Source organism: Pan paniscus, chromosome 6 (assembly GCF_029289425.2).
Source record: "Pan paniscus chromosome 6, NHGRI_mPanPan1-v2.0_pri, whole genome shotgun sequence".
Lineage (NCBI taxonomy): Eukaryota > Metazoa > Chordata > Mammalia > Primates > Hominidae > Pan > Pan paniscus.
The window spans coordinates 144582304-144608261 of NC_073255.2; the positions used below are offsets into that span (position 1 = coordinate 144582304).

At 38.3% G+C, this 25958-nt stretch overlaps 1 protein-coding gene and 1 long non-coding RNA gene across 5 annotated transcripts; one reads left to right on the top strand and one right to left on the bottom strand.

Annotated features, from left to right (window-relative positions):
• Nucleotides 1-6695: 6695 nt before the first annotated feature.
• On the bottom strand, nt 6696-8017 carry LOC103784907 (uncharacterized). The gene is made up of 2 exons (XR_610589.6): nt 7882-8017; nt 6696-7348 (listed from the first exon to the last, which is right to left on the bottom strand). It is a non-coding gene; the product is annotated as an uncharacterized LOC103784907 (long non-coding RNA).
• On the top strand, nt 7648-25742 carry CBLL1 (Cbl proto-oncogene like 1). 4 transcript variants are annotated; one of them, XM_003811209.6, is made up of 6 exons: nt 7648-8125; nt 12835-13002; nt 17355-17455; nt 17842-17925; nt 19365-19438; nt 22086-25742. In XM_003811209.6, exons 1-6 carry the CDS (start codon nt 8113-8115, stop codon nt 23119-23121), a joined length of 1476 nt encoding a protein of 491 aa, XP_003811257.1. In that variant the 5' UTR covers nt 7648-8112; the 3' UTR covers nt 23122-25742. The 4 variants fall into 4 exon arrangements, with proteins under 4 accessions (XP_003811257.1, XP_008961821.1, XP_008961822.1 ...); XM_008963573.5 differs by having other exon boundaries at nt 7990-8125; nt 17358-17455; XM_008963574.6 differs by lacking the exon at nt 7648-8125 and adding an exon at nt 8327-8786.
• The last annotated feature ends 216 nt before the right edge of the window (nt 25743-25958 follow it).

Sequence of the window (25958 nt, forward strand, 5' to 3'; positions counted from 1 at the left end):
CTCTAGGATTTTTGAGCAAGGCCCTGCCATCTTCTGCAGATAACTACTCTCCTTTTGAGAGACAGATCTTGGCCTGTTACTAGGCTTTGGTGGAAACTGAATGTTTGACTAACGGTCATCAGGTCATCATGCAACCTGAACTGCCTATCATGAACTGGGTGCTTTCTGACCCATCTAGCTATAAAGTGGGTCCTGCACAGCAGCATTCCATCATCAAGTGGAAGTGGTATATACGTGATTAGGCTTGAGCAGGTCCTAAAGGCACAAGCAAGTTACATGAGAAAGTGCCTCAAATGCCCATGGTCTCCAATCCTGCCACCCTGCCTTCTCTCCTCCAGCTTGCACCGATGGCCTCATGGGGAATTCCCTATGATCAGTTGACAGAGGAAGAGAAGACTAGGGCCTGGTTCACAGATGGTTCTGCATGGTATGCAGGAACCAACCAAAAGTGGACAGCTGCAGCACTACAGCCCCTTTCTAAGACATCCCCGAAGGACAGTGGTGAAGGGAAATCTTCCTGGAGGGCAGAACTTTGAGCAGTGCACCCGGTTGTGCACTTTGCATGGAAGGAGAAATGGCCAGATGTGTGATTATATACTGCCGAGACCAGCTTGGTCAGGGAGACCCCAACCCAGTGGCGCTAGAGGAATTAAAGACACACACACAGAAATATAGAGGTGTAAAGTGGGAAATCAGGGGTCTCACAGCCGTCAGAGCTGAGAGCCTCGAGCAGAGATTTACCCATGTATTTATTAACAGCAAGCCAGTCATTAGGATTGTTTCTATAGATATTTGATTAATTAAAAGTATCCCTTATGGGAAACGAGGGGATGAGCCAAAATAAAGGGGTGGGTTTGGCTAGTTATCTGCAGCAGGAACATGCCCTTAAGGCACAGATCACTCATGCTATTGTTTGTGGTTTAAGAACACCTTTAAGCGGTTTTCTGCCCTAGGTGGGCCAGGTGTTCTTTGCCCTCATTCTGGTAAACCCACAACCTTCCAGCATGGGCGTTATGGCCATCATGAACATGTCACAGTGCTGCAGAGATTTTGTTTATGGCCAGTTTTGGGGCCAGTTTATGGCCAGATTTTGGGGGGCTTGTTCCCAACAATATACCGATTCATGGGCTGTAGCCAATGGTTTGGCTGGATGGTCAGGGACTTGAAAGAAGCGTGATTGGAAAATTGGTGACAAAGAAATCTGGGGAAGAGGTATGTGGATGGACCTCTCTGAGGGGTAAAAAACAGTGAAGATATTTGTAACCCATGTGAGTGCTCACCAGTGGGTAACCTCAGCATAGGAGAATTTTAATAATCAAGCGGATAAGATGACCCACTTGTTCTGTAGACACCCCTCAGCCTCTTTCCCCAGCCACCCCTGCCATCGCCCAATGGGCCCATGAACAAAGTGGCCATGGTGGCAGGGATGGAGGTTATGCATGGACTCAGCAACATAGACTTCCACTCACCAAGGCTAACCTAGCTACGGCCACTGCTGAGTGCCCAATTTGCCAGCAGCAGAGACCAACACTGAGCCCTCGATATGGCACCATTCCTCGGGGTGATCAGCCAGTTACCTGGTGGCAGTTTGATTATATTGGACCTCTTAAATCATAGAAAGAGCAGAGGTTTGTCCTCACTGGAACAGACACTTACTCTGGATATGGGTTTGCCTATCCTGCATGCAATGCTTCTGCCAAGATGACCATCCATGGACTCATGGCATGCCTTATCCACTGTCACGTTATTCCACACAGCATTGCCTCTGACCAAGAGACTCCCTTTACAGCTAAAGAAGTGTGGCAGTGGGCTCATGCTCATGGAATTCACTCTTCTTACCATGTTCCCCAATTACCCTGAAGCACCGTTCTATCAATAGAATGGTGGAATGGCCTTTTGAAGTCACAATGCCAACTAGGTGACAGTACTTTGCAGGGCTGGGGCAAAGTCCTCCAGAAAGCCATGGATGCTCTGAAGCAGCGTCCAATATATGGTACTGTTTCTCCCATAGCCAGGATTCACAGGTCCAGGAATCAAAGGGTGGAAATGGAAGTGGCACCACTCACCATCACCCCTAGCGATCCACTAGTAAAATTTTTGCTTCCTGTTCCTGCAACATTACGTTCTGCTGGCTTAGAGGTCTTAGTTCCAGAGGGAGGAACACTGCCACCAGGAGACACAATGATTCCATTAAACTGGAAGTTAAGATTGCTACCTGGACACTTTGGGCTCTTATTACCTTTAAGTCAACAGGCTAAGAAGGGAGTTACAGTGTTGGCTGGGGTGAATGACCTGGACTATCAAGACAAAATCAGTCTACTACTCCACAACAGAGGCAGGGAAGAGTACACATGGAATACAGGAGATCCATTAGGGTGTCTCTTAGTATTACCATGCCCTGTGATTAAGATTAACAGGAAACTACAACAGCACAATCCAGGCGGGACTACAAATGGCCTAGACACTTCAGGAATGAAGGTTTGGGTCACTCCACCAGGAAAAAACCATGACCTGCTGAGGTGCCTGCTGAAGCCAAATGGAATACAGAACGGACAGTAGAAGAGGGTAGTCATCAATACCAGCTACGACCACATGACCAGCTGCAGACACAAGGACTGTAATTGTCTTGAGTATTTCTTCCTTCTTTTGTTAAAAACATGTTTGTGCATGTATACACTTGTACTAAGAAAATATCTCCATTTTATTTCCTTTTTCTGTTACCATGTGACATAAGATTTATTGACTTCACATCAGCATTTAAATATTGTTAACTTTATGTAATAGTATTTGGGTAGGGGATTGGTGCGTTTCCGTTTGTACAAAGGATGGTTTTATTATGTTAGATGTAATTATGACCTTATTATTGTCTTTATTTGAAGATGATGTGTGATCTCAGGAGATGTGTATGGGTTCAAGCTGACAAGTAGTAGACTTATGATGGTTAGTGCTGAGGGTCAACTTGATTGAAGGATGCAAAATATTGATCCTGGGTGTGTCTGTGAGGGTGTTGCCAAAGGAGATTAACATTTGAGTCAGTGGGCTGGGAAAGGCAGACCCACACTTAATCTGGGTGGGCACCATCTGATCAGCTGCCAGGGTGGTTAGAATATATAAAGCAGGCAGAAAAATGTGAAAAGACAAGACTGGCCTAGCCTCCCAGCCTACATCTTTCTCCCGTGCTGGATGCTTCCTACCCTCAAACATCGGATTCCAAGTTCTTCAGTTTTGGGGCTTGGACTGGCTCTCCTTCCTCCTCAGCTTACAGATGGCCTATTGTGAGACCTTGTGATTGTGTGAGTTAATAATTAAAGTCCCCTTTAATAATAATAGGATATTTAATAATTTAATAATAATAGGATCTATCTATCCTATTAGTTCTGTCCCTCTAGAGAACCCTGACCAATACAAAAAGCTCTTCAAAACATCATGGGAGCTATAAAGCAGTGGTTTTCAAACTTGAATTATAACCAATTAGTGCACTTTGACATTATTTTAGTGTATTATAACCAACATTTTTTTTTAAAGGGACAGAATAAAAATAGCAGAGAGAACTGCATATAGAAAGGGTAAGTATAGTTTCATGACACTTACATATATGCTTAGATGTTGTGAGTTTATGTACTGGACTATGATGTAGAATGTATTTCTGACAGAAACATTTATTTAACAGTAACAGGATCTACTTACAAACTAAGTGGACCAGGTGTTTTAGTCTGTTTGTACTGCTGTAACAAAATACCTGAGACTGCGTAATTTATAAACAATAAACATTTATTTCTTACAGTTCTGGAGGCTGGGAAGTCCATGATCAAGGTGTCAGCAGATTTAGTGTCTTGTGAGGGCTCTCTGCTTCCGAGATGAGCACCCTGTTGCTTATATACTGGAAGGGATGAACGCTCTGTCCTCACATGGCTCACAGGCAGCTCTCTGAAGACTCTAACGGCAATACCATTCATGACAGCAAAGCCCTCACAGCTAAATCACTTCCCAAAAGGCCCTACCTCTTAATATCACCACCTTGGGGTTTAAGTTCCAACATATGAATTTTGGAGGAATACCTTCATTCAAACCATAGCACCAAGGAAGGCTGAAAGCCTTTTTCAACTGGCATGGAGTGGCAGCTGAGGTTAGGGTCAGGGGCCCTTGAACAAAAGCCTTCTTAAGTTTAGGAAACAATATACAGACTAATTGTTTACTACAGAGCAGTTTAATACCTTAAGCATTCTTTTAGGAGTGAACTGGAGGCAATTATATTAGCAAAGAAGCTGTAGGGAGGGACAGGTCTATCCAGCTCAAAGGATATCCACTACAAAATTGTCCTTCTCAGAAAGAAGGAAGGCTGCAGGACCTCTCTAGATCAAAAGGTTCCTTTTCAAATGAGTACATATATTGCCAGGCCTCAACGAGAATGTAATCTCCTTCGAGACAGGAACGGGACAATGCTTTCAATCAGCAACATTCTGTTTTTACAGTCTATTTCCCTCTTATTCTCTGAATCTGCCTCTTGCCCAGTTTTTGACGGTGTTTGAAAAGCTGGCTGCCATAGCTTGATAAGGCATATATCTAACCAGGATATTTTACTGCCTTTTCCATTTCTGCTTATCAAACGTATTAACATATACTGGACACTACCTGGATCCGTTTTTTTTTTTTTTACTAACAATTCATTCATACTTCATGGCATTTTGGCTATCATAGGTATCTCTGGCTTCCTGGTCAATTGTTCTTGGTCTAGGTGTAATAGTATTACACTTTAATTCTGACTGATTGTTCATCAACTGATTCATCTCCCCACCCCAAGTTAAGATCTGCTCATTGTTTTTGAATATATTTTGCTGGATTATATTGTTTCTATGAATATATTATGCTGGGTTTTGTTAACTGCTCTATTTCTTTACTGTTACTCTGAAATCTTACTTTTTCAAGGTGCTCCATAATAACTTATTTTTTCAGAACTCCCAAACATGGATCAAGAGTACAAATAAAGCTCTTCACTGTCCTCTATAGAAACCATACAATTCTCACATCTGTGCCCTTGCTTTTCTCTGTGTGATATGCCTTTTATTGCTCTCCTCCTCTCCAAATTTTATCCATTCACATAAGGCTCAGCTTAAATCCCTCCATAAAGCCAACCTAACTACTCTCAGTCCCACTACTTTATCTAAATGTAGGTAGCACTGAATTTCCTCTCAACACTTAGAACTAAATTATATAGATCTTCACATATTTCTAAAAATGATATCCTGTAGGATCCTTGAAGTAGGGGCCATTATTTATACAGCTTTTGCCTTATGCAGTCCTAGGCAGGCACTCAGTGGGATACAGTTGAAAGTGTGTTAGGAGATGAAGGTTTTTGTCCTTACTTGGTACTGAGGAGTCCGTAATAGGCTATTGGGGAAAACAAGCTCTCTGATACCCCTCTTACTTTTCTCATAGCATAAACAGTAACTATGTAAATGGGAGGCTATCAAAACATCTTGGAGACCACTACCTTATAATTCATAGGTAGTAGATGGTCTTGCCAGTAAGATAAAAAGGTGCTCCTCAGTGCTTCAGACTGCCCATTACAATAAGTTTTCACTTTTATAAACCTTAGGTCAGCACCTAAACTATATATAACTTATACATAAGCAATATAAACCTTATGCTCTATAAATAAATATTAATGGCAACTCTTGATAAAGAAATTGTGACTGGTTACAGCACGCTGGTCCCTGAAAAGAGATACTAGAGGGCAGTAATAAAACATAGGTAAAGAAATTAATTTATCACACTGCTACTGCATTGGTAATTCAAGGCAACCACAATTAAGGGGGTAAATACAGACCACAGATGCTAAAGCAATGCCTGAAAGTAAGAGATGTCAAATCAAATCAAACAAATGTTTAACATTTTATCAGATCTAAAATAAGTACCTCTTCTCTCAGTAAATTTTCTTGATGCACCATAAAATGCCAACAAAACTTCTAACTTACAGGTTAAATTATATAAAATACAATTTGAAAGCTCTTTTTAATCTAATTATTTAAATATTAGCATCAGCAGACATTAATAATACTATTCTGAACCTGGATTTCCATGAATCTGAAGGTTAACCGTTAGCTGATAGGCTAAGTATGATAGAACAAAAAAATCAAAGCCAGTGGTGGTGATGAGCATCTGTAGTGCCAGCTACTCCGGAGGCTGAGGCATAAGGACCCCTTGAGCCCGGGAGTCCAAGGATGCAGTGAGCTATGATTGTGCCATTGTACTCCAGTTTGGGCTGCCCCATCTCTAAAAAAAATTTTTTTTAATATGAAAAAGAAGTACTTTCTAAGTGAAAACTTTTTTTTAAAAAAAACCCAAATTGGTGAAAAATGCCTGACTATATCAACACTGTATTTAGAAAAATAGGGAGGTATGGGAAAAAGGTTAGGCAAGCCCCAATGCCCAAAACAATAATCCCAGAAACTGAAAGCATCTTGAAAACCACCTAGCAATACAGGACTTTACATTTAAAAAAAGCAGGGGTAATTTTGATTCACAAATGTCCTTAGTTGTGAATGTACCTAAAAACTTGTTTATAAAGCTGCATATATAGAGCGGAAAAATCTTTTACAAGATCTCAGGAAAATAATCACCAAATAACATGGTGCACTTAAATCGCACTGATCATCACAGCATGATTCACAGATAATACCGTACAACTACAAAGATACAACACATTGCTACACATACTTTATTTGCAATTCAGTACCATGAAAACATTTCTCTAAGAGGTCAATGTAATAATCTTTTATTGATATAGGAACTCTGGCACTGAAAGCTTGAATAACCCAAGGTAATGATGTCGTCACCAACGGAGGACAAGAATAGAACCCAAATCCCTTGACTCCCAAGCTTGTGTTTTCCATTAATTGTGCTCCTTTCTATTCATCCAAGAGCATCAAGTGTAAAAGGCTGGAGAAAGGAGTGGACACAAATGAGCCAAGTCCGCAAGGTGGAGACTGCACTGAAGGTCCTAGGAATCGCCCCTTGGCACTTTCCTTTTGTGTTCGCTGAGGAAGATGAAAGCAGCAACAACCACAAACTCCTGGGACCAAGAACTGGAACTAGGTACTGCTTGTTGTGGTAACTCTCTTCCTCATTTTAGGCCTTTCCTTTTTAACCTCTCCTTCCGGCCAAGCCTTCGCGCTCTCTTCCCCTCCCTCGGTTTCTATCCGCTCCCGTTAGCTCCACTCCGCACATTCCTGCAAGGTGTCCCCGTTAAGAGGAGGCAGCTGCGCCGCACTGGCTCTCCACCCTCCATCCGGCCCTGGCGCCCAGTCGTCAGGTGTTCGAGAGGTTCGTAGCGTCACAAGCGCTCTCCCTAGAAAGTGAGTGGCAGTCAAGCATTATAAACGTGTTTCAACTGTAAAGAGACTTAAGAGATGGGAACCGGGGCATATACCAAGTTAGCTCTGCGTGGGTCTAGGTAGCTCGTCACGACAAAGCAAAATTTAGACAATAAGCGTTGAGACTTTCCTTCTAGCTGCGAGTTTCACAGCTCCGCCATCCCCTGAGCAACCTCCCACTGGAGGGCGCCTTCCGGAGCGCCCGTGTTTACACTTTTGCTACACCAGGCGGAGGAAACAAGCGCTCGCTGACCCCGGGGGATTCCAAACCGTTACTCCGCCCGCCGGGGTGGGGCCAGCGCAACGGCCGAGCCTGCGCAGCCAGCCGGCTACGGGGGCCCCGCGCACTACAAGTCCCAGAAGGCAGCTCTCCGCGGGGGCGGGCAGTCGCCTTATATGCTTCTGGCTCATTTTTACCACTGCTCTCCCCTTCCCCGGTCCCCCTGGTGTCCTTTCCACAGTTAAAGTCTACTTTCTCTTGAAGCACATGAGGAGAAGCCTTAGCAACCTCGATACCGAAGTTCTTCGCGCGCTCGCTCTTTCTGCCTCCGCCCGAACTATGCCTGAGTCCCTCACAGGAGTTGGGTAGTAGAGGCGAGAGAAGGAAGTCTTTGCAGGCCAAAATTGGGACAACCTGCTTGGACTTCCGCCTCCCGGCCTCCGGAAGGCAGTGCGCAAGCGCTCGCTGCGACTCCGGCGCGGTTGACTTCCGCTCCCACTGTGCTCTGCGAGCCGAATCATGGATCACACTGGTAAGGAGGCGGAGGCAGTGGGGGTCCCAGTTCCATGCCCCCTTGGCCGGCCTGGGGCTGGTCGCCCAGCAGGCAAAAGGGATTACGCTCGCCCCACAACACTAGGGTGTGGCAGTGAGAAGAAATCTCACAGATGCCTTCCTGTGCCCGGCAGGGGCCTGCGGTTTCCTGGCCTACCGTCTGGTGTGGTACCTACCTCCTCCGTGCCGGCAACAACCGCTCCTACTCTGGTTCTGCTGAGCTCCGAGCCCGGACCAGTGGGCGATGTAGGCCTTTGGGAAGGGAGAGCCCCGGCTCTGTTTTATTTAGCCCAGCTGCTCTGGCCTACGTTATGGAGACTGGCGGGTAGATTGCGGTCTCCGAGTCGCGGAATCCTCTTTACGCTGGGAGTGGACGGGCGAGAATGGGTTGGAGACTTCCTGCTGTCTCAGTCAGCTTTGGGCGGGTGCTGCAGTGGTCACCTCCTGTCGTCTCTCCGATCCTTTATGGACTAGAGGGGTGAAAGAAGGGAGTCTGATAGAGTTTTTGGAATCAAACTCGGAGCAGTTTTTCTACCTAAACCAAAAGCATGCCCCGCGCTTCAGCTGAGGTCCTTACTCATCATTTGAGGGTATTTACAAAGAAGAGTTTAAAATCAAGGCATTCTCATACTTTTCTCCAAGTAAGAGTGGCTCCACCCTTTGTTATGTATTTTCTGGCTTTTGCTTCTTTGTGGTTCTTGGATATTGAATGAGTGCTTCTTGGAGTTATGTGCCCCATACATTTATAGCGACCGTATCACAAATAGAGAAAAAAAGGCTTTTTCTTGAGTATTGAGTTGTCCTCACTCATCAGATGTCTACTTGGTTATATAATTAGGTGTGTATGTTTATTTATGTAGGTGTGTATGTTTATTTATGCAAGATACATGCAGATATCTATAGGTCGGGAGATGGAAGATGGAATGGTAAACGAGACGGACCAGGTCCGTGATAGAACTTCTGTTTTATGGAGGAACACAGACAATACGTTCTTTTTTTAAAAATTTATTATTTTTTTAATGTTTGCGGATTATTTTGAAGAAAATAAACGAGTGCTGTGGAGAGATTGATAGGACGAAATTTCAGAGAGGGTTGTTAGGAATGGTCTTTGTGGAAGCTAAGATCTGATGGATGAGAAGAACCCAGCCCTGGGAAAAAAGCAAGAGGAAGAGCATTTCCAGCAAGTGCGAAGGCACTGAGGTAGGAAGATACAGTGAAGTCAGCTGCAGCCTCCTAATAGCCAGAGGATAGGAGTCCTGAAGTGAGATTGGAAAGGAGGGCAGCAGGCACATCATTCAGGTCATTGAAAGCCGTGGTAAACGTTTGAATTTTAATTTAAGTGAATATGAAGCCATTGAACAGAAGTGGAGGAGGAACACAGTCTCTTAAAAAATATAATAGGCTGTTCTATGAAGAATGGTGTAAGAGAGGGAGGTAAGAATGATGGAAAATAGCTGATTGCAGTAGACGGGAAGGGAAGGTTGGTTTGGTGAAAATGAAGGAGAATGGGCAGCTTCAGTAAATACTCTGGTGGTGTTTGAAGGAATGTGAAAGAAAGGAGAAATGCCTAGGCTTTTGGTTTGAGCAACTAGGTAGGGTCCATTATTGAGTTGAGGAAAACTTGGGGCAGAAAACAATCTTTTTTTGTAGAGGTGAGACGGGAATTTGGGAACAAGTGTTTGGTCTTGGACTGCTAGTGTGAGATAACTACTGAGACACAGGAGAGATGCCAAGTGGAGATGAGAGGAAAGATCTGCACTGAAAATACGTATTTGGAAGTTAGTACTTTTATTTATAGCTGGTATTTTAAAGCATGAGGACAGATGAGACCACTTAAGAAGGGTGTGTTCAGAGGAGAAGCCGGCCTAGAACGAGGCTCTAAAGAATTCCAGTGTTTGGGAATTTATAGAGTTGAAACTGGGATTTTGATGTTAGAATAGCAAACATTCAACTTTAGGAAAGTAATTCTTATTTGAGCCCACTACTGGAATTATGAGTCAAGTTCCTGCCATAGTTTAGAGGCTATTATGTTAGGAAATCATAATAGGGGTGAGTGTAAAGAGTGTTTATTATCTTAATTCTTGAAGTTTAGAGATTGCCTAAGGAAGTAAAACTCATCTTAACATGAAAATACTCACGAATGAGCTGACCACTTAAAAAATTAGTTCCCTCTCAGATGTCCCTTCTGCTTAACACTAGCTTCTTACCTATTTTATTTTTTTTAAATCAATCAATCTCTTTGATGTTTAGTATCAGAAGACAGTATCAAATACTGTGCACTGATTGTGAAATAAAATTATAAACCTTGTAGAAGATTCTGGTTTTCATGAAATTCGTAAACATGAATTTGATAATTGTTTAAATCACAAAGGCTTTGACAAATGAGGAAATGCCACTTAGCTAGATAATTGAAGAATCATGACAGGATAGGCATCTCAAAAGAATAATTGTAATATTAAAGGATTAAGAGGTCCTTGGGGAAACAGATGAAACCCTTGAACATTATGCAAAAATGACCCATTTTATGATCATACCGAAACATTCAAATGTGAAAATGAAGGTGTTCTAATAGAATCTTGCCAGAAAAATTACTCCAAGGGGCTCCCCATTAACACTGGATTTATTCTTTGGTCATTCTAAGAATTAGCACTTCTGTAACTGTATCCCAGATTTTGTAAAAGATCCCAGATTTTGTAAAATATTTGTTGGTTCCTTTTATTCAAGATAAAAAATCCCCAATCTTTTTTAAACTATATGATATGGAAGTGTTGTGCCTTTTTAAAGTGAATTTATCTGAAGTGGCCAGTAGTCCTTAGTCACTTTCTATGTAATATCTAAGAAATTTTTGTTGTTAAGGACTTTATAATTTGTTACTGTATTCAAAAGGAAATAGTGCTTTATGCTCTGATTCTTAATTTAAAAACAACAAAAAGCAAAAAAGTCCCAAAGAAACCCAGAATGTTATCATTATTAAATGCTGTACCTCATGAACTTGAATCTGTGAAGCAGAGTGGGAAGGGCCAGCCAGCTCTTGAAAGTGGTAGACTATGCAAGCAACAGTAGAGACCTCAAGTGTTCAGGATGGTGTGAAAAGGACTTGTAATGAAGTGTTGGTATTTTCATTATTCACAAAGGTAAAACGATTAAACCATTTTGATATTTGAATATTTAATATTTGAGGGACAGCATTGAACTGATTATATGTCTACAACGACTTGCTTTTTAGTTCATTGGAATGTCAGGAATACTTTTTGAGCAAGGAAAAAAGTCATTCATATTTCTTTTGGCCAATGCATTGCTTGTAAGTACTTTTACATACATAAGCAACTACAATGAAAACAGATCAAATACATTAATCAGCTTGTGAGTCTATTTAATGAAGTGTTGAAAGCTGATCAAGTTGGGTTAACCCTAACTCAAGATTCTAGCTAACCATGTAATTCCACCCCTCTTTGTTTTAGGATTAGCTGTTATAAGAGTAGTAAGTAGATTAAAATAATCGTTATGGACCCATTTTTAATTTTGTTGGATATTTTGTTCAGAAAAAGTGCAAATGAATGTGAACTTAGTGTGTGTCTGTAATCCTAGTAGCCTTGGAGGCCATTGGTACTAGCTTACTACTTCCAAATTTGGCTTTGCTGAATTTAATGTGGTTGGTTTGGCTATCAGTCTTGACTGTAATATTTCCTGCAGGGGCAGTTATACAACCTTGTTCAATAACTTGTCATGTTTAAAACACTACAAATTAAAAAATACGTTATTTGTATTTCCTATTTTAAGCATTTTCCTTCTTGTCTTTAGTAGGTCAAGTTAAATATTTTCTGTATTATATATTTTCATCTACTTGAAAAAAGGTAACTCTTAAGCTTTAGATGGAGTCAGTTCTATGAAATAATACTCCTGTTACTCATGGGACAAGACTTAATTTATTCTATAGACAATAACAAGCAAAGACTCCAGGGACTAGAAAGTGACACTTGTTTAGACCTAGTTGTAGTATAGGAACTTTGCATCCTCTTAAATTATAATTTTCCATTACAGTGCCGACTAAGAACTCAGTCACATGTTATAGCACAAATACATTATTGCATGTTTTTACTACTAAATGGTATAATGATTTTTACTATATTTCTGAATGATTTTTAGAATAATTATTTTGCGCTTAAGGAATAATCACATTTCTTAACTTCATTTTCAAATGCATTATTTAATTTTGCCTTCATCAGTATTAGTAAGTTCAGTTTACTAAATTTATTTTCTGCTTTGCATGCTTGATGATCAGACATGGAGACAGGGATGGTTTTCGTTCTTTTTCTCCTTCTTACTCTTTTTCTTTTAAAAAATTCTCTTGTAGTTCAAGACAATGGTTCTTGGGTTCATTAATGGTTTCATGTTTCTGTAAACTTCTCTGGAATTATGTGAAAAATTTTATTCACTTTTCTAGGGAGAGGTCCTATAACTTTTATCAATTTCTTAAAGGATTCCGTATCTCAAAAGGGGTTAAAAAGCATTGCCTTAAGTGTTGATCCAAAATAAATAAAATTAGCAGTTAAACTTAATGTAATATTGAAAATCAGAACCCAGATCTTTAACCTTGATAATGTTAGGTATGTTGTTTTAATACCTGTGGCAGAATAATCTTTAAAAAGAAAAACTAAAAGAAATTACAACTTTTTTTTCCTAACACAGACAATGAGTTACAAGGCACTAATAGTTCTGGATCCTTGGGTGGTCTTGATGTTCGCAGACGAATTCCTATAAAGCTCATCTCCAAACAAGCAAACAAAGCGAAACCTGCACCGCGAACTCAAAGAACTATAAACAGGATGCCTGCAAAGGCTCCACCTGGTGATGAAGGTAATTTGTTTAACTAATAGGTCCAACACTCTTTCTGTTTTATCTGATTGCCTCGGACAGTCTGTGTGATCTTATAGCTACCTCTTTTTGTCTTACATATTCTATTCATTCTTCAACCTTGTTTGACTTCTCATTGTAGCACATTGTATTTTTATTTTCCTTTATAAATATTTTTTGATTTGGTTCCTTTTGTTGTTGAAAGCAATACTGCCCATTGTTCAATAATCTCAACAGTATTGCAGAAAGCATAACATTAAAAGTAAAATCCTTCTATCCAAAGATAATCCCTGTTGACTTTTTTATACAAAAGTATTAATTTTTTATGTGTAGTTGCCATTTTTTCATGTAATATGCATTTGAGATTTTTTTCTTATCAGTACATACAGATGTACCTCATTAAAAAAATAGGTTTGGGTATTTATAGATATACCATAATTTATTTAACAGTTTTTCCAGTTTTTTCTGTTACAAAAAACGTTGCACCAAATATTCTTGGACATACAGTTTAGTATGTATACTTTGTAGAATTTGTACTTTGCACAGATTTGGCCTTTTTTTTTTTTTAAGAGCAATTTGACAGTACTTGTCAAACTCTAAAATCCACAGTATCTGTCAAGTTTTAAAATATCCAAATTTGTAGTTTTAAAGTCTTTGGAATTAAAAAAAAAATAATAAAAAGGTATGTTAGTTTTTACTCCCATACACCAATACTGAGTACTAGAAACCTTTTAAAATTTTTGTTTTGATGTAAATTTATTTTAATTATGAAAGAGTGTATATTTTTTCATAGTATTGATCATTCTTGTTTAGATCCTTTCTTCTGAGTTCTTTGTAAATTAATAGGGTTTTTGTTATATGTTATGTATGTGCGTGTGTGTATATATATATTTTTGTTTGTTTGTTTGTTTTTGTTTTTTTGAGACTGAGTCTTACTCTGTTGCCTGGGCTGGAATGCAGTGGTGGGATCATGGCTCGATAGTCCAGGCTCAAGTGATCTTTCCACCTCAGTCTCCTGTGAGGAGCTGGGACTACAGGTGCACCCCACCTGCCTGGCTAATTTTTTATATTTAATTTTTGTAGTCATGGGGTCTTGCTATGTTGCCCAGGCTGGTTTTGAACTCCTGGACTCAACAGTCCTCTTGCCTTAGCCTCCCAAGGTGCTGGGATTACAGGCGTGAGCCACTGTGCCTGGCCTATATTGTATATATTCATTTGTCTTTTGAATTTTGTATACAAAATATTTATTGCAGAGAATCTTTTTTGAGACAGAGTCTTGCGCTGTCACCCAGGCTGGAGTGCAGTGGCGGGATCTCGGCTCACTGCAAGCTCTGCCTCCCAGGTTCATGCCATTCTCCTGCCTCAGCCTCCGGAGTAGCTGGGACTACAGGTGCCCACCACCACGCCCAGCTAATTTTTGTATTTTTAGTGGAGACGGGGTTTCACTGTGTTAGCCAGGATGGTCTCGATCTCCTGACCTCATGATCCGCCCGCGTCGGCCTCCCAAAGTGCTGGGATTACAGTTATTGCAGAGAATCTTGAAGATTCTATATAGTCAGATATCCAGTCTTTGCTTTTATGACTGCTGGGTTTTGTGACATTATTTGAAAGGCCTTCCCCTATTTCACCAGTATAAAAGAGTTTTTCCATCTTACCCTTGATTACAGGTTAGCAAACTATGTCTGTGGGCCAAATGTAGCCCTGTTTTTATAAACAATTTTATTGGAACACAGCTATGCTCATTCATTTAAGTATTATCTATGGGGGCTTTCACACTATAATGGTAGAGTTGAGTAATTGTGATTGAGACCATATGGTCCACAAAGCGTAAATATTCACTATTTAGCATTTCACAGAAAAAGTTCACTGATACTGCTTTAGAACATTTATGGTTATTAAGGGGAAAAAAGGTGGGATCTGGCTTTTTTTTTTTTCCCTCGAAACATTGTCCCAACTCTTTTCCTTGCTGAATAGGGATTTTACTGTTATCTTATATATGTTAAAGCAGCAGTCCCTAATCTTTTTGGCACCAGGACTGTTTTCGTGGAAGACAGTTTTTCCACAGATGGAGAGTGATGGCAGGGTGCGGGGAGTGGTTTCGGGATGCAACTGTTGCATTAGTTAGATTCTCGTAAGGAGCACCAACCTAGATCCCTCTCTTGCACGGTTCACAATAGGTTTTGCGTTCCTATGAGAATCTAATGAGGCTGCTGATCTGACGGGAGGCGGAGGCAGAGGTCAAGTGGTAATGCTCCCTAGCCCTTCCCTCACCTCCTGCTGTGTGGCCGCATTCCTAACAGGCCAAGGGTACTGGTCCAAGGCCTGGGAGTTGGGGGACCCCTGTATTAAAAGTATTTTTTTGTATTTCTAGACTTTCTGTTCTATTCCAGCAATTTGTCTGTATTTATTTTGTAGAATCAAACTGCTTTAGTTACAACATACATTATGGTTTCTTTTATCGTAGGGTTCCTCTGCCATCTAAACAAGTATATTTCAAGTCAAAATGTTAGAAATCGTGTTAGTAATAACCTAGGGCTGCTGTTGCACTACCTCTAATTTAGGGTCACTCCTGCTTTGGCTTTGTTTAAAAAAATAGTTTTTTAAAACAACACGTTAGTGTACAAATACATTCTTTAATAGTTCAAACAATGCAGAAAAGCCAAAATCCTTTTCTCTCCTTTCCCTCTCGGATTTTGGAGTAAAATAAGTTTGTTTTTGATTGTTGTTTTCCTAGGCATCCATCAAAATATATATAGTTTAATGATGGGAGTACAGGTGGAACTACTCTGAAAAATGATAATGTGCTCCTAATTTCCTTGGCTGTTATCTCAATAATTTTCTGGTTTGAAAAATTGAGTTTCTGCCAGGTGTGGTGGCTCACGCCTGTTTTCCCAGCACTTTGGGAGGCTGAGACGGGCGGGTCATGAGGTCAGGAGATTGAGACCATCCTGGCTAACACAGTGAAACCTCGTCTCTACTAAAAATACAAAAAATTAGCTGGGTGTGGTAGCGGGCGCCTGTAGTCCCGGCTACTCGGGAGGCCGAGGCAGGAGAATGGCGTGAACCTGGGAGGTGGAGCTTGCAGTGAGCGGAGATTGCACCACTGCACTCCAACCTGGGGGACAGAGTGAGACTCTGTCTCAAAAAAAAGAAAAGAAAAATTGAGTTCCCTTATTTTGAATTTTAGATCACACCAGCTTTTCTAAGGTGTAAATGGGTGATATAGGAGCCTAGGAACACTCAGGTGTAACTTATAAGAGCATCCTGACTTTGGATTATACATTCGTATTGGCAGTAATTAAATAGCAGTACACTGAAGTGTCTATCAGCTTCAAAAACTTCTTGCATCATTGTTTGTGTGTTAATGTGAATGTGTCTCTCTGTGTGTGTGTGTCTGTGTCTGTGTCTGTGTATAGGTGCTGTAATTTAGTCATGTGGGTAAAGTTAAAACTTGTGTGCTTGGCTACTCTGTTTACCAGTTCTAGGGCCAAAAGAGTCGTGAGAAGCCTGGCTCCTTGGAGGGATATATTTGTCTGCTCAGCTTTACTTTAGGTAATTGGATTCTACCTAGAATTCCCATCAGACTGTTGATTGGTTTTCTGTTCTTTTGTAGGAGATGAGAAGATTGCCATCAACTTTTTAATTAGGCCAGAGAAATTGAGCCCCTTTCATCTTCATATATCTTAAGTTTATTGATATTGATAAATGCATTGTAGGAAAGGATACATGAGAATACGATATGGCTCCTGTTGTTTGGGTAATTAATCAGGGAGTGGTTTTAATTGACAGGATGAAATATGAATATGTTAAAGTGTCTAAATCACTCATTTTAGGGCTAAAGAAGAGGATAAGTTGTTTGCTAATAAAATCCATAGAATGCTTTATGTTTTCATTATGCTATTGGCAATAAAATCAGTCTCTTAGCATACCATTTTTGTAGCTAGACTAGAATAAATGGTGATCAATATCTTAAAAATTTGTGCAACAAGCATGATCATCAGTAATCAGTAAAGTTTTACATTAGAAATAGTTTCATGAATTGATAAGAGCATTTGAATGGGAGTCAAGAGATCTGAGGTCTGTTCCTGGCTTTGCCACTTATCTTCTATATGTTGAGTTATTATGAGTCTCCATACAGTAATATTCTCAATAATGAAGTAAAAGAGTTGGACTAGATCACCAAGATCACTTCTAACTGTTGTTTTAAAGTAATCTTGATTGTCTTATTCTTAGAAAAGCTTTGAAAGGCATCAGATGAGCTTTTTAGTGAAAAGGTCTATTTTGCCATGTATATGTGCTTCCAAAATGAAATTTGAGATTTGGAAAGTTAATGGGCAATACTTTTTTTTTCTCAGAAGGATTTGATTATAATGAAGAAGAACGGTATGACTGTAAAGGGGGTGAGCTGTTTGCAAATCAGCGAAGATTTCCTGGACACCTTTTTTGGGACTTTCAGGTATAATTAAAAGTGAAAAATTGTATTATAACAATAAAATATTTTAAGTATTAAATACTTAAAATGTTTTATTGGAGTAATGCACAATACATTAAGAATGTTATGAACTTATTATAACTATGATTTTCAGCACATACAAATCATTTGTTAATACTCTATTTTCAAGAATAATTTGAAGTAATTTTCAGTAAAATCAATAACTGTTAACACTAAGAAGAAAAACTAATGGTATCACAGCTAATGGTGGGGAATAAATGGAGATTATACCAAGAGGCTTCTATTTCTAATTGTTTTAATAACTTTTATAAAATATTGACCGATTCATTGTGTAGATACAATCTTTAGAATTGTATAAGAAGGTAATTTTAATTATATCATTTCAACAGATAAACATCTTAGGTGAAAAGGATGATACACCAGTTCATTTCTGTGACAAGTGTGGATTGCCTATTAAAATCTATGGGAGAATGGTAAGTATAATTAAATATTGTTTTTGTAAGTAAGCATTTGCATAGAGGTGGGGTTCTGAAATTTAGATAGGTTTATCATTGTTTAATGACTAAGTTTGCGAAATTTTAAATAAGTATGAAATAACTAAGGGAAGTATTGGAATACTATGAATTTAATATGATTATCTTGACAAATTGTTGAATTCTTATAAAATATTAAATAAAACTGAAAATTAGAATAATTTCTGAAAACTAATTTCTTTGGAGTGTTTGATACCAGTGAATTTACAGTTATTCTAGTTTATTAAGGAAATTTTTGTTTCTTAATAAATAGAACAAAACTGCTTATTTTTGAAGGCCACAATTTTTTACATAAAACTACATTAATAATATTTATAATTTCTCTTTTTTTCCTGAGACTCAGAGAGGCTTAATAGTAATTATTATTTCTGAAAATTGAATTATAATCATTTAAAAAATTTTACAATCCTAACTGTAATTTTATAGTAATTTTCACATTTCTTCCCTCCAGAAAAGATAGTTTTGCATTTGCCTTTAGAAAAAAAAATTGAATTCAATAACATACCTGTGATGGTAGATGGCGTGGATTATGCACTGTTGCTTTGCTGAACATCATAGTAAAGAAATAGTAACAGGCTGTGAATTTAAAAATGTGGTTCTAACATTTAATGTATCCTTCTGATTGATTTTTAGATTTTTATTAGTTAATTAACTTAAAACTACCAGAGGAAGATGCTGCTTACGTTAAATATAGGACATACTTGTTATTTTACTGCATTGGAATAGTTTCAGGAGAAACAAGATTTAAAAAAAAAAACCCACATAATTAAAAGTATTCTTCAGGAGTTTTTGACCTGCAGGGGGCTGGGTGTGGTGGCTCACACCTATAATCCCAGGGCTTTGGGAGGCTGAGGTGGGAGGATTGCCAGAGGCCAGGAGTTTGGGACCAGCCTGGACAATTTAGTGAGACCCTGTCTGTACAATAAAATAAAATAATTAGCCTGGTGTGGTGGCACACACCTGTGTTCCTCGCTATTCTGGAGGCTGAGGTGGGAACATCAGCCAGGAGTTTGAGGTTACAGTGAGCTGTGATCACACCACTGGACTCCAGCCTGGGCAACAGAGCAAGATCTGTTTCTTAAAAAAAAGGAAAAAAACGTGTGGGGACCATGGGTGAAATTTATAGGGTTTACACCTCCAGAAAGTATAAGCAAATGCATGTGTGTACATTTATTGGGAAAAGAGCCATAGTTTTTGTCATGTTCTCAAAAGGCTTTGTGATTGAAAAAGGTTATTATAATTAGTACTTAATAAATGTTCATTTTAACAGGTATTCTCAAGTGTCTTCTAAGCCTTATGTATAGGTTACTATATATATATGTATTTTAAAAATATTATAAGTTCTAATATGCTTAACTGTAATACGTCTTTGTTTACAGATTCCATGCAAGCATGTTTTTTGCTATGACTGTGCTATTTTACATGAAAAAAAGGGAGATAAGATGTGTCCAGGGTAAGATAAGATTATCATTACCTTTTTTAAATAATAAAGTTTTAGTGCAATGATTTATAAGTTGGATTAAAGGTTAGGGAGTGATGTAAATCAGGCAGGAAATGAAACATACAGACATGGCTAATCTTTTTCTGTGAGCCCAGCTTGCGTTAGGTTTCTCTTTAATATAGGGCAAGGTAGCCACTATCAGTCAACTCAAATTGGTCAAAATGAAATCTCTTTGCCATTATAGAAGTATTATTATAAACAAAAAAGTTACTTTTTTAAATGGGACATTAAAGAAGTATTAAGATATATTGAGAGCAAAGACTCCAGAATTAGAATTCCTGGGTTCGAATCCTTGTTCTGCTATTTATTAGCTGTTTTTACTGTCATAGGCTATTCTTTATTGATAAAATGAGACTGATAATAGTACCTACCTCCTTGAGGTATTTTTAGGATTAAATGAGGTTTTATATATATATAACATATGTACACAGATACATATATATAGTAGCTGGCATATAGTAAGCACTGTATATATAAGCTCTTGTTACTTTCAAATCTGATTATTGTATTTGGAGTATATCTTAGAACACCATCATTACATAGTCTCAAACAAGTTATAAAAAGCTAGGTCCATTTTGGGATGGTCTTGAAGAAAACAGAATAAGAATTTTTATATCAGTTCAGAATCCTTGATAAGGAAGGCTTAAGAAAGAATGAAAGATACTTGCTTGGAGTAGCCATAGGCTTCTTAGATCACTTATAACCTGTGCTTAAAGCTACACCAAGATTTGTGGTATTGATTGATAACAAAGCTGTGGACACTTGTCAGCAATGATTCCCTTTTATGGTGTAGGAAAATTTGACGTCACCAGGAGAGAGAGGGGTGATTTATTAACAGCTCAGTGACAACTAATTCTCTTGGCATGTTTTTATTAGCATTTTAAAGTAACAGATTATAACATTTGTTCTATGAATTTAAAAAATATTTTGTTTATTGAATTATAATTCAGAAGAATTAAGACATTAGAAATACATATCACTTGTTTTTTGGGTGTTTTCTCTCAGGCCTAATTTTTCGGCATGGTATACATTCATTTTAAGTTACATAGTAAATTTAATTGCTTCATCGGGATAAAGGATTTCAGATGTGATAAAACATTATTTAGAGGACTTTTAAAGGTTTCCTCTTTTGTATAAGTATTAAAAGGAAATTAAAAGGTACTTATTGTTTAAAGAAATTACTTCCCAAGGTACTAAATGTAACTAATGTACTGAATATTCTAATGTACTAACCTTACTAATGGACTTAAATGTAACAAAGTACTAAATGTCACACCTCACTTATGTGGTCCTTAGTAGCAATTTTAGGACAGAAGCCTATCTGGATTAACAGACCCAGATCAGGAAGTGAAGAAATGGCAGTCAGAGTTAAACAGTATATATTACTGTTCTTAAGCACCACCCAAGAGAAAGTGCTTCACATCTTGTTAAGGTGGAGATAGTTCGGAGTTTACAGTGAACTAGAAGCAAAAAGTGTGCCAGATGGCCACTAAAGGGAAGCATAATAACATCAGTAAGGAGTGCCAGCCTTATAGTAAGGATGGAAAGATAGACACAACTCAAAATCAAGAGTATAGAGCCATTTAGTATAGTGTCAAATGACCTGACACACATATTCAATGATAATTGCTTATATATGTATACACACATATATTTATATATAGTGCTTAATTGGGGATTAAATACTGTCACTTTCATTGTTTCATTTGATATTAATATTCTTTTAGGTAATATGAAATAGATATAAAAACATTGTGAAGTAGGTAGATACTTTAACCTCATTGTATAAATGAAGAAACAAACTCAAAAATGGTTCAGTGACTTCAAATTACTGAGCCAATACCAGATCCCAAGATCTTCAGATTCCTATTTCAGTCCTCTTTCCCCACTGTGTCAAGAAAGCTGTAATGGCAATTATGGATTAAATATGGTAAATGAAAAAAGTTATAATTTTGACCCTGAGTTTTTAAGAAAATGTTAAGTTAAATTTAGTGCTCACAAATTAGAAAGTTAGCAAAGTGTAAATTTGTCTGACAGTTCAGAAAAAACCCTTCTTTAAAGGACTTTTAGTAGTCAAGGCTTGGATTGAAATAGTTTGTTTAATGTTAAGAACCCTAATGATGAGGCTGATGTTACTTGTTGTAGTCCTTGCAGTGTCTTCTACTGTTTTCCACTTAGTATTATTTGCTCAACAAACAGTTATCACTCAATAATACCATACAAGTTTGAATTCCATGATTGTAAGTAATCTACCCGTTGGTTTTTTTCTTGCTGGGTTTTTTGGCAAATGGATGCAGAAGGTACAATTGTTTGAGAAAACTGGATAAATTCTAGGCCTTGGAAAGAATGAGGTCTCTTCTTGAAACATACCGTTTGATATTAGGAGTTGTGAAGTTGACAGAAATGCCTATCTTAATGGCTAACAGACAACAAAGTAGGGAAGATTAAAGGTTTGCATAGAATAACTGTAACTTCTAATTGTGGACTTTTGCTATGTTTTATGTAACAGTCAAATTTTAAAAACAGGCATATTTTTGAAAATTACATAATTTTTTGTATTCTCTTTTAGTAAATCACATTTTTTTCCCTTCTAATTTAGCTGTAGTGATCCTGTGCAGCGAATTGAGCAGTGTACACGAGGTTCTCTCTTCATGTGTAGCATTGTTCAAGGGTGCAAGAGAACATATTTGTCTCAGAGAGACTTACAGGCTCATATCAACCATCGCCATATGAGAGCTGGAAAACCTGTTACCCGTGCTTCACTTGAAAATGTTCATCCTCCTATTGCCCCACCACCAACTGAAATCCCTGAGCGTTTTATAATGCCACCAGACAAGCACCATATGAGCCATATTCCGCCAAAGCAGCACATCATGATGCCACCACCTCCTTTGCAACATGTGCCACATGAGCACTATAATCAGCCACACGAGGATATTCGTGCTCCTCCAGCAGAATTGTCCATGGCTCCACCTCCACCTCGATCGGTCAGTCAGGAAACCTTTCGTATTTCAACAAGAAAACACAGCAATTTAATAACCGTCCCTATTCAGGATGACTCAAATTCAGGTGCTAGAGAACCACCACCTCCTGCCCCAGCACCTGCTCACCATCATCCTGAATATCAGGGTCAACCAGTGGTATCGCACCCTCATCATATTATGCCTCCACAGCAACATTATGCACCACCCCCACCTCCTCCACCACCAATAAGCCATCCAATGCCACATCCTCCCCAGGCTGCAGGTACTCCTCACTTGGTATATAGCCAAGCTCCACCTCCACCAATGACCTCTGCTCCACCACCAATAACCCCTCCCCCTGGACATATTATTGCCCAGATGCCACCTTATATGAATCATCCTCCTCCAGGACCTCCCCCACCTCAACATGGTGGTCCACCTGTAACTGCACCCCCTCCTCACCATTATAATCCTAACTCATTACCCCAGTTCACTGAAGATCAAGGAACTCTGAGCCCTCCATTTACACAACCAGGGGGAATGAGTCCTGGTATATGGCCTGCACCAAGAGGGCCACCACCTCCTCCACGATTGCAGGGTCCGCCTTCTCAAACCCCACTTCCTGGACCACATCATCCAGATCAGACGAGATATAGACCGTATTACCAATGATAATAGTATTTTGAACGGAAGATATGAGGGGGAAAAAAACTTATGTATAGTCAGTCTTTTAATTAAGCTTTGACTGTTTTGGGAAGGAAGAGTACCTCTTACCGAGGTAGTATAAAACACATAGGGTCTTGTTTCTTAAAATGGTTTTAAATCTTGACCTTAAGATTGATTTCAAGTACCATACTGTAGTACAGATAAGTGGCTCAGTTGAGCACAGCTATATTTTAACATCTCTTTGTTCCCCTAGTTTAGTAAATTGACCCAGAGGTGACCATTTGTAAAAAATTGGAAAAAATTTTTCATTGTTTTACTTCAAAAGTTTTGTTTTGTTAAACCCAACGTTTAGTTTTTCTTGTGATACATTTTGTTAACCTGTGTAAAAGGATTAAATTTCAATATGGTTGTAAAAATGCTATTTTTATGTGAATTTAAGTGCAGCCACATACTGTTTTTTAAACCATATGTTTTACCACTAATTTCCCAAAGTTATAATAAAATCCTAAAAGTAAAAATCTACTAGAATTTGCTGTAAGGCAGACTGTTAAATGATAGAGAATTATTTCACATTTTAGGCACTGAAATGTTGAGGTTTCGAGGTATAGTAAGTATACAATGCACTTCACTTGGATGCCTTTTCATTTTTAGGCAGCCTCAGGAGCACCAAAATACATTGGAATTCTAGTACTAAGATATATTTGTTCGTAATGTTAAAAGACATTACTAATTATTTGGAAAGAGATGGCCAAAATAATCAACTCTACAGGCTTCAAGCTGGTGGGGGAATGCTGTTACTCATTAATGCTTTTTTACTGAATGGTCGGAATCACATATGCACCACACATACTGATCTTAAGTAACATTATTTTATAGAACTGTTTAAATGGGTTTAAATGGTGTTCTTTAGATGAAATGTGTTCCGTTTTGTTCATTGTCTTAAACTGAATAGGGCTGAATAGGCTTTATGTAATTCTTCATTTCATGGTAGAGTTTGATGCTGTGTTTAAGTGGGTTCTTGTTTATAGGATTTTCAACTACAGTTTGAATGCCATGGAGGAATTTGCATAATATATTAATGAAGGACATATTCTTGTAATCACAAATTTGCATTTGCTCAGGTTTCATTGCTGTGTGATAGGATTTTTCCTCTAACTTGAAATTTAGAAACTTTTATTTCCTATTCCTTTTGTCTGTAAAGCAGTCTGAATTTGGAACATTTTAGCATGGAGTCAACAGTGAAGACTACCAGATAATTTTGTATTGGAGAAGAGGAAATAACAGCTAAATTGTGGATTTCAGTGCTTTACATGGTGCCTTTCGAGTCAGCTTTTACATTATAGGGGCTTGTTATAGTTTAGCTAAGATGACCACTTAACAGTTTATACAGAACTCGTATGTATAAATCAACATTCTTAGGATATTATTTATATCCTTTGAATAAATCCCTGTGAAGTTTTTCCTCCCCACTAAAATGGTGCATAATAAAACATGAAATATGTAGTATGCAGATATCATTTATTAGATAGTTTGTAGTGTATACATTTAGAACATACTTCTTTTGACAAAGGGTGATCTGATTGCTAATTTACCATTTTATTCTGTCAGGTACAGGTGAAACAAATTCTCATCTTGAATGATCAGATGCAAAATCATTTCCGAACCCTAGAGCAGAAGTTAGAAATAACAAAATGGCCGTTTCAACCTTGACTGGCCAAAAATAACTAATAAACTTCTTTGTTTTAAGTCAGGCAAGTGATTTTCTACATTTAGCAGTTTGAAAGTCCAGTGTTAATGCAATATTTCTAGTGAGAAATGCTTGTTATTAAAAGCATGGGAGTGATAGTGTGAAATGGTGGTGAGTGCTTCTATCATATTACTGTAGGTACTTGGACTGGTGCAAACTTGATTCCTTTTCATCCCCCTGTTTAGGAGCTATTAAAATATTACTGTTAAAAATCCAAACCATTCTTTGTTCCATGTAATAAGAAAATAGCCAAAATCACTTTAGAGCTTCTCAACTATTTATGAAGAGCTATCCTGCTTTTATTAAAAGTCACTAGAGTTGAATGTGGTAAGAAACCACTTAGCCTATGTATTGGACGAGAAAATCAGTATCATGATAAAATTTTGAATTAAGAGAACCCTTGTAGAGTTTTAAAAAAATGATTTATTTTCAATTAGGTTTAAGAAATCTATGTTATGCAGGGAGGCATATCAGATGAATGTTGTAGCAGACAAAAGTTTTAAATCGTGTTAGACTTGAATTCATCAATTGTTTGAATGAGGGTGGGTGGGTAGAAGGATAACAAAATTACTGTTAGTGTTTCTTTCCTTACGGAAAAAGATGTGAATCCCAGCCTTATTTCAGGGAAGCCTTTGAAGCTATGATGGACATAAGTCTAAATTAAATGTATGTATGTTTCATTATATTGCTCTTAAGACTACTGAGGTGGCAGTTTAATTCTTAAAAACAATAAAATGGAAGCATAAATACTATTTTGCCTAGATGAATTTTTATGTTTTGGCACATCTGGGAGAATGCAGAATTTTCCATGTTTATATTGATACAACTTTCTACAGTAAAAGTAAGTTCACTTCTAAAAGATTAAAACCATCAAGTTGAATGTCATATTTCTTCATTGGCATGTTTATTCAGAGTATAATACAGTATTTGGGGAAATATCTGTTGCAAAGACTGTAAGAAACTGTATTCATTTTGCCTTGTAAAAACTACTTGCTCAAAATTATCATGTAGATACTAATTAGATACCACTGAAATGTAAATGGAAGAGATATTTGAACATATCTTTTAAAGTCAGTAAGAGGCTGTATGAAGTATA

What these genes read in the sequence shown, in the direction of transcription:
- CBLL1 (XM_003811209.6), top strand. An exon ending in GGCTCCACCTGGTGATGAAG is followed by an intron (nt 13,003 to 17,354) that starts GTAATTTGTTTA and finishes TTTTTTTCTCAG; the next exon opens with AAGGATTTGATTATAATGAA. An exon ending in TTAAAATCTATGGGAGAATG is followed by an intron (nt 17,926 to 19,364) that starts GTAAGTATAATT and finishes CTTTGTTTACAG; the next exon opens with ATTCCATGCAAGCATGTTTT.